Consider the following 12,524-nt stretch of genomic DNA (forward strand, 5'->3'; position numbering starts at 1 on the left):
AATGGGTAGACTTAATAAGAATGCTGAATTTCATTTCATATGGTGATGCATTAGCCTATGATTTGTAATAAATGTTTTATAGCCCACAGTAAGTAAGATTCAGTAATGCTTTATAACTACTTGATAGTTGCCCTCCAAATTATAATGCATTATATTTTCTTTTGCACTTATACCACAAGGTCAATGAATCAGTGTATGGATCACATAAACTTACTAAAGATGTTTTTGTAATTTTATGATATTTCCTAGTGTCTAAAAGCAGGAAGCCACTGTTGAAATGTATATTTCCTCTTTAGCAACACTGTAGGCTGATGGTTTCTACACTGATTTTGACATTTGAAAGAACTGTGAAGAACAGACAGTTCATGTCTTGGAAACATAGTGTACTGAACATCAATCAATGTCGAAACACATGGTTTTATTTGTATTACTAAGCTAATATTGACGCAAGCAAAATAAAACTCAGTTCAATGCAAGTTTATATCAAGTAGGTAAATCGGTATGCTTCGTTAATGAGACTTATTGATAAATTTCAGGACACACATTTCACTTGTAAATTCCCTGGACAAAACTATTCATTCTTCATAACCCAATATTAAAAAGAACTGAAACATAAATGCACATAGCAGTATCAAAGTCTGAATTAAATTAACTAAGTACACACAATCCCTGTTTACTCTTACATAGGTTATCAGCCCTTACCAGTTTCATATTGTGTGTTTGTTCTGTATACAAAAAAATTAATTATATGTGACCCTCTCAGTGAAATCCAGATTAAAGTCTCATATGATCAGATTAAGAGCATCAACGTTTGATTTCACTTTGATGTGATCTTACTCAGTCAATATTAAAGATATAATATTCTCACAAAACCTGGCTTTAAGTGGGTTTTACAGGGTCACATTTTATTTAAAGCTTGACATCACTTGTTTGGGGTTAAAGACATGCACACAACCTTTCGGTCAAAAATGTACATACCCAGCTATTGGATCAAATTAAAGAGATAGTTTGGCCAAAAAATGAAAGTTCTCTCATCATTTACTCACTCATTTATATCACTATAAAGTGCCTTTGAGATTGCAAAATTACCCCACCAAAAATCTAAGATTTTCCATTTAACTTAATATTGTTTGTATTAAAAAGACCCTATGCTGTTAGAAATGCATATGGGTCAAGCTCCAGCACTTTTTATAAATTAATTGCAAACAGACTCCATACAAACAAACCTATAAAAAATTGTCCACCCTGTCATGCAAATTCAATTTAAATTTTCATGACAGGGTGGACATTTTTTGCTAAATGTAGCATTTAATGAACATATGATGTAGCTGCAGTTAGCTAAGTGGTTCAGTGTTGAAGCTGACTGTGCACTGTTTAAAATACATATTTAGATTTTCTGCAAAGTTTTATGTTAATTAATATTTCATAATGACAGGGTGGACATTTTAAACTTGACGCAACACGCAACTACAAACACAATATGATGAAAATAAGGAAAAATAAGTGTAGATGTTTACTGTGTGTGCATTATATGTTTTAACCTCTACTGATGAAAGACCAAATGGGGGAGTGGATGTCATTGACTACATAAGTTGGTTTTTTAAGGGGCGTTTACCCCAAAATGACAGGGTGGACAGCAATTTCAGGGACAAGTTAAAAATGCTTAATATTATTATGAAAATTGAATATAAATTATAAAAATAACTTGTTGAGGACAATAAGAAAAATCTAGATTTTGAATTTTATGTCATTTATTCACCTTTTACACTCACTAAGTTAGCTGAGTCGGGGACATGCCAAAATCGCATACATCCAATCAAAGAAAATGGTATAAAATGGGAAAAACATATGTAAAGAGACTTTTAATTATGTGTGTAAATGTTTGGCCATTTATTATAACACCCCAGAATTTAATTATTTTGGATTACATTCATGATACTGAGTGATTCTGATGAGGAGAGCAAACGGCACTTTATAGTGATATTGACTCAAGAACTGCACGTTTTCCAAAGTGGAAGTCGAGTGATGAGGAAATCTAACCGGAACACACGACGCATTGAGCAACAATCACTGTTTCCTACTTCACAAATCACACAGAAATGGAGCATGGAGAGTTTCTGTACGGATCTGAACCGTTAAACTTAATCTTGACAGAAAAACTTTATGGATTCAAAAGTTAGGAACTGAACCGGTAAGACACTCAACTATCGCATGGTTTTATTATTAGACTTAAGCTTTTGTATTAAATCTATGAAATGATAATTCAGTGTTTTATTTATGCATTTCGTTCATCGGTTACGTCGTTTCAAGGTATAATGTTTTGAATATTTAATTTATGTTGTAGCCTTTCATTTGCTCGGAACTTAAAAAGTCTGAGCAAAACAAGTTTACATAACGTAACAGTTTAACTAATGATAAAATATTTTCTGTGTCCGCATCGTTCTCTAGTTCACTATTTCCGAACGAATGACATTTGAGTCCACTATAAAGTGTACAAAAATGAGGGACCGATTTCGGAGACTGAGGTAATTAGTGAGATTAACGTTATCGTCGCGGGAAGATCTTCACGCGTCTGGCTGTATGATTGTGGTATAAACCGTAAAGTTTATTTTCTTACCGTTTGTCACATTTATCATACTGTATTAGATGATAATAAAGAAAAAAATGCTTGTCATGTTTATTTACTATTATGTGTATTTGTTATTTTAATAAAAATATTTATTATATTTAGAAAATTTACTGTTACATTTTTTAAATCGGTTTATAAAAAAAAGAAGTAGAAAACAACTGTTGACCATAACCATAAATTTGTGGTGTGTCAGCTGATTCCGGCTCTCACGTTGCATCATGGGAAATAGTGAGTGAGCATTGTGGGTAAAAAGTAGTAAACAAATGTAAAACTTGTTCACTCAGCCCTTACGAAAATGAACATGGTTTTACTAATAACCATGGTTTTAAAACAAACGTAACTTAGTTACACCATGGTTACTGTTGTAAAACCATATGGTTTTGCTTATATAATCAATACACCAAAAACCCCATGGTTACTGCACTTTTACCACAAAAAAGAAATATTTTGGACATAGACATTATATACGTAGATGCCTCATGACGTGCTTAAACATCACCGCCATATTAGTTGGGTCTCCTCACTCTACGCTGTATTTTGTGCAGCTTACGGTTGCAATAACTGGCACAGTATTGATACCAATCACATGGAATTATCTTTCACAAGTAAGATTGAACAAAAAATGTGGTTATTTTAACATTTATAATATTATGTAATCGTAACTAATGTTACTTGCGTGCGTGTAACCAAACCGTGTGAAAATCTGGTAAAAATTCGGGGAGTTATGATTATTGGGGATACACCTTCCTCAGTAGAAATAAATGCAGGTGTGACGCATTGGGGACCCATCCAAGATGGCGGCCACGCTGATAAGTCAGCTTCAATAGACAGGGTCAGTCTATGAGGCGTCTACATATAATGTCTATGGTTTTGGACATCACTACAAAATGGCAGACGCCCAATATAAGGCACTATATAGGAGATAGGTAGCGGTTTCGGACACAGCACCTAATAAGTTGGCTCTATGGGTGTGTCTGAAATAACCCCCTATACCCTCAATCCCTACATTATTTTGCTAATAAAGTCCACTTGAATAAGTGAATGATAACGAGTGCATTTGAACACCAAGCGGCGAAAGGGCTGTGAGCGCCATCTTGTGTCGAGACACAGGAGTTTATTTGACATGCGCCTCAAATCACAGTGAAGGGGTAGTGGCTAGCTGTTGAGTGTACAGAGTGTATGGGTTGTATGCTCATTATTGCATTGCATTATGGGATTAAATAAGTGCACTAGATAATGTCCACTAAAATTTTAGTGTGCTACACTATACAGATACTACAGGTTGGTTTCCCAGACAGGGATTAGACTAGCCCTAGACATAAACACATTTAAGAACTGTCCAAACTGAAAACAACTTGCACTGACATATCTTAAAATACATCAGTGCACTTTGTTTTGCTTCAAAGTAATGTTTTAGTAAGGCATGTTTGTTAAAACTAGTTATATTTCCTTATTAAACGAAGTCCTGGTTTAAGATGATCCCCGTCCGGGAAACCACCGCTATAACTACAACTAATCTCTTAAGGTGTGGTGCCCTTTTAAATAGTACACATTTGTACCTAAAGGGTGAATATAAGTACCACAAAGCTACATATTAGGACCTTTTGAAAGTGTCCTGGTGACAGCTTTTGTAGCTTTATTTCCGGCAGTGTGGATTAATTGTAGTCTTCAGATCTGCATGATATATAATTTTACTTACAAACATTTCTGTTCATGTGTTCACTGTTTTTACAGAGCTCTCAGAATGACATCAAGATACACATCAATCCTCATATTATACATCAGCATTCAGATTGTAAACTGCACTTCTGTGTGTTTCATTGATGGCTCTAAGGTTTACTGCATAGATCGAGGTCTTCGACAAATCCCAGAGCTGCCCACATATGCAAGTTATGTGGATCTGAGTAACAACAATATAACCAAACTCAACGAAACATCCTTTTCTCATCTTGAAGGTCTGCAGATCCTCAGGATACAACATCAAATGCCAGGACTTGTGATCAGAAACAATACATTCAGAAGACTCTCCAATCTAATATCACTGGATTTAGATTACAACCTCATGCTGAAAATGGAGACAGGAGCTTTGAATGGATTAATGAATCTGAAAAATCTCAGTCTGACAGGTTGTAGTTTAGATGACTCCATTCTGTCTGGTGATTTCCTCAAACCTCTGGTGTCTCTAGAGATCCTAGTCTTAAGTGAAAACAACATAGGAAGAATCAGACCAGCGCCGTTCTTCATAAACATGAGAAGATTTCACACGCTGGATATCTCGTTCACAACCGTGAAGAGTATCTGTGAGGAAGATCTGCTGAACTTTCAGGGTAAACGTTTCATACTTTTAAATCTGTCGTCTATGAGACTTCACGACATGAATCAGTACTGGTCAGGATGGGGCAAATGTGGAAACCCATTTCAGAACATGTCCATAAACGAATTGGATCTTTCTCAAAATGGATTTGAAGTAAACATGGCAAAGCGTTTTTTTGATGCCATCAAGGGTACCAAAATCCATCATCTTATCCTCAGTGACACTAGAATCGGTAGATCTTCTGGTTACAATAATTCAAGAGATCCAGATCAATTCACCTTTAAGGGACTTCGGGAAAGTGGTATAAAGAATTTTGATCTGTCTAAATCAAGTATCTTTTCTCTGTCGTATTCTTTGTTCTGTGCTTTGTCAGATCTAGAACAGATTACATTAGCGCAAAATCAGATCAACAAAATTGAAAACAATGCATTTTTGGGTATGACAAATTTACTAAAGCTGAACCTGTCCAGCAACCTTCTGAGTGCTATCGATTCAAAAACCTTCATGAATCTACATAAACTTCAGGTGCTCGATTTGTCTTATAACTTCATAAGGGTGCTTGGATATGAATCACTTCAAGGGCTTGCAAATCTATTAAACCTATATTTAACAGGAAATGTCTTACACACTGTTTATCAGTTTGCAACTCTACCAAATCTGAAGCAGCTCTACTTGGGTCAAAACAGAATCACATCATTGTATGGATTACCAAACATTGCTAAAAATCTCACAACCCTTGATCTGCATTCTAACAGATTTACTTCCATGTCAGCATTATACACGATACTACAGGAATTTCCAGGAATGGTAGAAATCATTCTTAGTTTTAATAGTTTACTGAATTGTTCTTACCAGGGTCCAAAAGGGTCACACAAACTACAAATCCTTGATCTTAGTTATGCAGGTATGGAGGTTCTTTGGTCACACGGTGAATGTTTAGATGTTTTTAATAACCTTCATCAGTTACAACAACTCTCCCTGAGCTCAAACTTGTTGCAGTCACTTCCTAAAGACGTCTTCAAAGGCTTAACCTCTTTGATCTTTTTAGATTTGTCCTTCAACTCTTTGAAGTATCTCCCTAATGGTATATTCCCAGAAACTCTACAACTACTTAATCTGGAATATAATTCAATTTATTCAGTAGATCCACATCTCTTTAGCTCCCTCACTCATCTCAGTCTCCTACAAAATCAGTTTCGCTGTGATTGCAAACTGAAAGATTTTCAAACGTGGCTCAATCAATCTAGCACGATCCTTATACACCCTGTTGAAGATGTGACGTGTGCAAGTCCTGAAGATCAGCACATGGTTCCCGTTTTGAGATCAAGCATACAATGTGAGGATGAGGAGGAAGAGAAGAATGTTGAAAAACTGAGGTTTGGACTTTTTATTTTCTCTGCCACATTGATCACGTTACTCACTATCAGCATCATCATTTATGTCCGTCGCCGTGGTTACATCTTCAAGCTTTACAAAAGACTTACTGCCAAAGTTGTGGATGGGAAGCGAGAGGAGCTTGATGCCGACGAGTACTTGTACGATGTTTATCTCTGCTTCAGTTCCAGTGATATGAAGTGGGTGGAGAAAGCCTTGTTGAAGAAGTTGGACTCACAGTTCTCAGATCAGAATCTTCTCCACTGCTGCTTTGAAGAGCGAGACTTCATGCCTGGTGAAGATCATCTGACCAACATCAGAAATGCTATTGAGAGTAGTCGAAAAACACTCTTTGTGGTGTCTGAACGTTTCCTGAAGGATGGCTGGTGTTTAGAGACCTTCACACTGGCGCAGTGCAGGATGCTAGTGGAGCTGAAGGACGTTCTGCTGGTTTTGGTGGTGGGGAACATACCCCGTTACAAGTTACTCAAGTATGAACAAGTAAGATCTTACATTGGGAACAGGAGATATCTTATGTGGCCCGATGACAGCCAAGACTTTGAGTGGTTTTATGAGCAGCTTGTCAATAATATCAGAAAAGATGCTAAAGTGAAACAAACGCAAGCAAAAGGACCCAAAAAAGAGACTGCTGAATTACAGCCTCAAAAAACAAATGTTCATGCAGAGACTGCAGTTTGATTATTGTTACACTGTAAAACATTTGCTGTTGTTATGATGCAGTTTGCCAGTAACTTCCTGTAGATTTTTTTTATTTAATTTATTAGCAAAGGTTTGCTCAAAGAAAAATGAACATTAAACATTAACAAGTCTTTGTCTTTACAGAATGTAAATTTTTTTGATATGTTTTTAATGTTTAATGTTCATTTACCCTCGAACAAACTGTTGCCAATAAATAACTAATTTAAATCTACAGTAAGTTACTGACAAACTGCTCCCAGAAATACTGTAATTTCTACAGAATTTTGTTATACAGTGTAGTTTGTGAAAGTACTGTAAAGTTTGGTTTATTTTGTGTTCAGTTATTTATTTTATAGTATAATCCTAGGCAGATTTTTTATATTTATTGTAAATGCAAAAATAATAAATACTTACTTGCTGTATTTAGATAATGGTAATAAAACTTAATAGTTAAACTATCTGATATTTTACTGGTTTTGGTCATGGCTCTGTTAGACTGTCTCACAAATATATTACAGTAGGATAAACAGTTGTAAAATGTATGTACGCAATTACACAATTTATACAACACCAATTTTGACCAACCAATTACCAAGCAATGCTTAATATGGTTCAGTCTGTGGTGTAAAAAGGTCCCATCAGAAATTAAAGAAAAAAAATACTTAAAAAAAGAAAGTGTCTAAATAATTTTAGTGTATAGTATATTTTCCAATCCTCAATTAACTATAGTATCCACCCACTTTTAAAAAATATAAAAAATTATATTTGGTGTCCAAATAAATTTTGGTTTGACAATAAATAGATATGTTTGATTATTTCTAAAGATGGATTATGTAACTAAATATTCATTAATACAAACAACTTAAGTTTACAGTTAAAGTCCCCATGAAATCAAAACTGACACGTCTTATTTTTTGATAGAATATTGTAGTATTTATTATAAACAATTATCATTATTCTTATAAAAATGAATGTGCCCTCATAAACTTTAATCAAAATCTGAAAATGTACTTCCGCCCTCTTGTGGCGATTCTTTTATGATGACGTAGATGGCTTGGGCAGGAACAACCGTTAATCCCGCCCCTTCCACCTGTCTGTTTGCTGTAAGTTTCAATTACAATTACTACTTTTCAATATCCAATCAATTCACAGTAGAAAGCACAAACCATGCATTCTGTTTTCCTCATGTGATATTACGTTTCATATGGAAATACGTCACTGCACGGAAGTCGTTCGCAACTTCCTGTTCACAGGGACTTTAAACTGTAGTGCAAAGTATAGATGAGAATAAAAACTGTTCTAAAAGAGTCCTGCACTGATATGGCCTGTGTTTAATAATGACTGGGTAATAAGGGCACGTCTGAGAGAAACATATCAATGGTGACCTCTGCTGGATGAAAGCACAAATTAAGTATGTTCACTCACTGCATTTTGTCTTTTCAACCAGCAAGGAAAGTAGAGACACTTGAACTTTTAGACAGCACATGGTGCCATCCTCTTAAACATTTACCATCAATTTACTGGGGTTTACTTGTAAAATTATGTAAAACTTTATAGGCAAAACACTTAAATCAGCATTAACAATGAAAAGTGCATGACTCAAATACATACACAAGACATACAGACACACAAACACACACATGAATGAAATGTACAGCAAAATAAACACGTTTTTCTGTTACTTATGAAAAATCGCAGGCCTTTGGCCAAAATGTAAAAAAACATCTAAAATACACAGACATCACACAACACCAGCCAGCAGGTCAGTCTCTTTTATATAAACATATTTTCCAAATATAAGTGACTAGTAATAAATGGTTGGTCAATAAACATAAGATTTAGAAATCAATACACCTCTTACATTTCATTAAAGTGAACAGATTTTAAATATTAGCATAAACTCTCTGACGAGGCCTTTGAATACATGGCAATAGTAGGCATGCTGGCTTTTGACTTGTGAAACTCTACAGAATTGCACTTTGATTTTACAGTCTTTTTAAAACAACTGTGTTTTTTGGGAGAGGCAAGCTCTACCCTTTCATTATCGTCTTTGTTACACTGAATGCTTTTGGCACTTTCTTCTGATGTAACTGGAATCGGTTCATTAGGGTCGCTACTGTCCTTTACCACAACACAAGTGCCATTTACTTTTGTCTTTATATGGTCCCATGTCATGTTTTGAGGGGTCTGGGAATTTTGCACTTGGTTCCCTGTATCATGGTTAACTGCACAGCCTGTAGTCGTGTCAGGTGATGCACAGCACTGAACATCTGGACCTTGACTTTGATCTAGAATGTTTATGCCTTCTGTTAGAGAAAAATTGGGACCACACGCACTGATATAAGACTCGTCTTGTGCCGTATCAGACAGCGGTCCCTGATGCAAAAGGTGCACTGCATGTGTGCTGTAACCATCAGACAAACATCTGTGTGTGGCTGGCTTTGTTGTTTGGTTCTGCATGCAATGATGGATGTGGCCACAGTTCACATAACACCCAGCAGGTGCGTGCGTTGCATCTGCCGTGGACTGAGCATTGCGCCCCACAGGTAAATGATTTGTCATTGAAGCAAAATGTTTAGCATGGCATGAGGTTTCACCAGACTGGCTGCAGGGATGATATTGAGTCCTTCGTCTCTCTCTTATATACTGAGGCACAGAGTTTTCACAGGTGCACCTTACACCATAAGCGTACTGTTGAAGATGCGCAAGTTCTGTTGCTAGTAATCCATTCTCAAGGTCAGAATTTGGTTTTCTTGGGTCAGTGTTGCTTTGCAAGGGAGGGTCAGGTGTGCACAAGGTAGCGGGATGAGAAACGATCCCATTGTGCAACTGGGTGCAGGCCTGCTGGTCCTCATCGGATACCTTTTCCTTATTTCGGACATTTAGCGCCAAGGGTTCAAGTTCAAAGTGTTCGTGCCCGATCTCTCCTCTCGTCTTATCCATCGGGTACTTGCTCGCGTAGCTCTGATTAGATGGAGTTTCAGCCGTGCGCTCTGCGAAAGCGTAACACTGGAGTTTCTTTGGTAAAGGAATCTGTCCACAGGTACCCTGTGGTCCCAAGCAGCGACACATGCATTGAAAGAGAAAAGTTGCAAAAGCCCAACTAATACACATGATGAGCATCAGAAAGGTGCCAAGCTGAGTGTAAGCCAGAACAGTAGAAGGCATCATCATTGCACCCGCAACGAAGGTCGTGAGTGCCGCCATAGCTATAGCGGAGCCCATTCTGCTCAAGGAGAATATCACCTTCCCTTCCCTGTCTGGTTGCGGAGCGAGGCGGTACGCTACACCATAATGGACAGCAAAGTCCACTGAGAGTCCCACGGCAACGGAGATAGTCACCGATTCAAGCACATTCAGTTCCCAACCCAGGAGCACCAGCGATCCAACTGTGACAAATATGGTTCCTGCAATGGAGATAATGGCATAGAGGCTGATGATGATATTCCAAGTGGTCAGAAGCATAACACTGAAAGCCACTACCACAGAGAGTGCCATAGCAATTAGAGTGCCATCTGATAGGCTGTCCTGTAGGTCATAGAATTCCAGGTTGCTTACAAACCATCCGTAGCTAAGTCCCTCAGGTGCCTCCCTCAGCTCTTCCTGAATCCAAGAATCCACTTCCCTATAGAATCGATGCATTTTCTCATAAGCCAGAGTGAAATGGTAGGTACTTTGAAACTCGAGCACAATTGCTCGAATGGTATCATTGATGTCAAAGCGTGGCCCTGGTGTCTTGCTGTCAAGGTGGTAAATGGTGCTTCTGTCAAGCTCCATAATGGCTCTTTTGATGCACAATTCAAAGACGTCTTGCCTGTAAGGGAATGTAGACTGACTACAACAAGGATAAACTGGTGCATCATCACAGTCCTGGTTCTCCATCCACTGCTTGAAAGTCTCCATGAAGCAGCTAGTAAAATCTTGCTCCTCGGACTGGAACACAAAACTTTGGTTCCTAAGCTTTTGGCAAAAATTGAGAATCCACACCTGACTTGCAGGACTTGCAATGTTGAAGGTTGTGTCAAGTGTTAGTTTTCCCTTGTTTTTGGGGTTGAGGGGATCCCCACTGTCGAGTGGAGTAACTCCCCAAATGATGGTGATCGGCATGTGAAGGTCTTCCCCGTGGTTGACTCGTTCGAACATGAAGAGTTTTTTGTACTCTGCATCGTAGCGTTCGAAAGGATGGGAGGAGCGAAATACCTGAAATTCTGACAGTTCCAGAGAGGGCAGTTTCATCTTGGGGTTCACGCAAACAACATAAGCACCTCCCAATGTCATGGCCAAAAACCACAAGAGCCATAAGTAGCGTAATTTAATCACGACCCAAGGCAATACTTTTTCAAAAAAAATCCTTGAGGCCTCCGAAATGGCAAAAAGACACTTGTTGACCATTTGGCACAGGCTCGTCCAAAACCTCACTGTTCCATGTGTCTGGTTGTGTTGTGATCTTGAGCATGTGAAGACATTGACCAGGTATCGCTCATGTAGGACTACCACAGCTGGCAGCCAGGTGACCATCAATATGTAGTTAACCAGGATAGCGGTGCCAGCATAAATGCCAAAGCAGCGAATGGCTGTAATGTTACTCACGTAGTTGGCATAGAAGGCAGAAGCTGTGGTGAAGCTGGTGACAAACATTGAGAGTGCTGCATGCTGCAGTGTGACGCTAACAGTTTCAGAGAGTTCAGAATTGGGCTTGTCCAACTTCGTGTAGTTCCAGACGTCACAGAGCACGAATGCATCGTCGGCACCAATTCCCACCAGTATAATGAGCGCCGTAAGATTCATGAAGGGGAAAAAGTCAAAGCTGAAGACCACACGGTACAGAAAGTATGAGACAATTAGCGAACTGATGATGGCAAACATGGTCATAAGGGTGATAAACATCGATCTTGTGTAGACACACATGACCACTAACACTATCAAAATAGCTATGGCAGGATACATGGTATCTGTCAGTAGGTAGTCCTGAAACAAGCTGTGTTTGATGCCAAATTCAATTCCTGTAATAGTTGTGATCCCATCTGAAGAGTTTGAATTCTCAAAGTTGTCCAAGTAAATGTTCATCATAGTTTCCCCTTTCTCAGTCGGGGAGAATAACATGCTGTATTTGAGGCTAGGTGAAAGGTTGTCTGAGGCCTTTGGATTTAGAAAGTCTTTGTCCACCAAAAAGTGAAAAATCTGATACACAGCATTGTACTTTGTACATTTCCGAGGAACGTTGCCACACTTGAGGTCCTTCTTGCGTGTGTTCATATCCCAGCACTCAGGTCCAAGGGTACCATTTTGGTAATACTTGGCACAGGACCGCAGAATCTTTAGGGTATGGGAAACATCTCGCTCTGTGATCTTTTGGCAAGAGGACTTGTTAGTGAGAACGGCTATGTAGTTCCCAAGTGTCCAGCTGGGACAGCAGGATGCAGCGGTGGTACGCTGGCACAAATCCAAGTATTGGGGATGAGAACGAACCTAGAAAGCCAGACATAGGAATAGTGAAACAGCAGTACA

General features: G+C 38.3%; 2 protein-coding genes across 3 annotated transcripts in view; one reads left to right on the forward strand and one right to left on the reverse strand.

The window, feature by feature from the left end:
* Positions 1-83: 83 nt before the first annotated feature.
* LOC141279860 (toll-like receptor 5) lies at positions 84-7,479 on the forward strand. The gene is made up of 2 exons (XM_073811373.1): positions 84-2,191; positions 4,364-7,479. The coding sequence occupies exon 2, from the start codon at positions 4,374-4,376 to the stop codon at positions 7,014-7,016; it is 2,643 nt and encodes an 880-aa protein (XP_073667474.1). The 5' UTR covers positions 84-2,191; positions 4,364-4,373; the 3' UTR covers positions 7,017-7,479.
* An 853-nt stretch (positions 7,480-8,332) lies between these two features.
* The window catches only part of disp1 (dispatched homolog 1 (Drosophila)), a 58,921-nt gene continuing 54,729 nt past the window's right edge, over positions 8,333-12,524 (reverse strand). For both annotated transcript variants that reach the window (XM_065256508.1, XM_065256509.1), the window contains exon 8: positions 8,333-12,485. In XM_065256508.1, the coding sequence (XP_065112580.1) occupies positions 8,907-12,485 (3,579 nt within the window). In that variant the 3' untranslated portion in view covers positions 8,333-8,906. The remainder of the gene's footprint in view (positions 12,486-12,524) is intronic.

This window comes from Paramisgurnus dabryanus, chromosome 12, assembly GCF_030506205.2.
Source record: "Paramisgurnus dabryanus chromosome 12, PD_genome_1.1, whole genome shotgun sequence".
NCBI classification, from domain to species: domain Eukaryota; kingdom Metazoa; phylum Chordata; class Actinopteri; order Cypriniformes; family Cobitidae; genus Paramisgurnus; species Paramisgurnus dabryanus.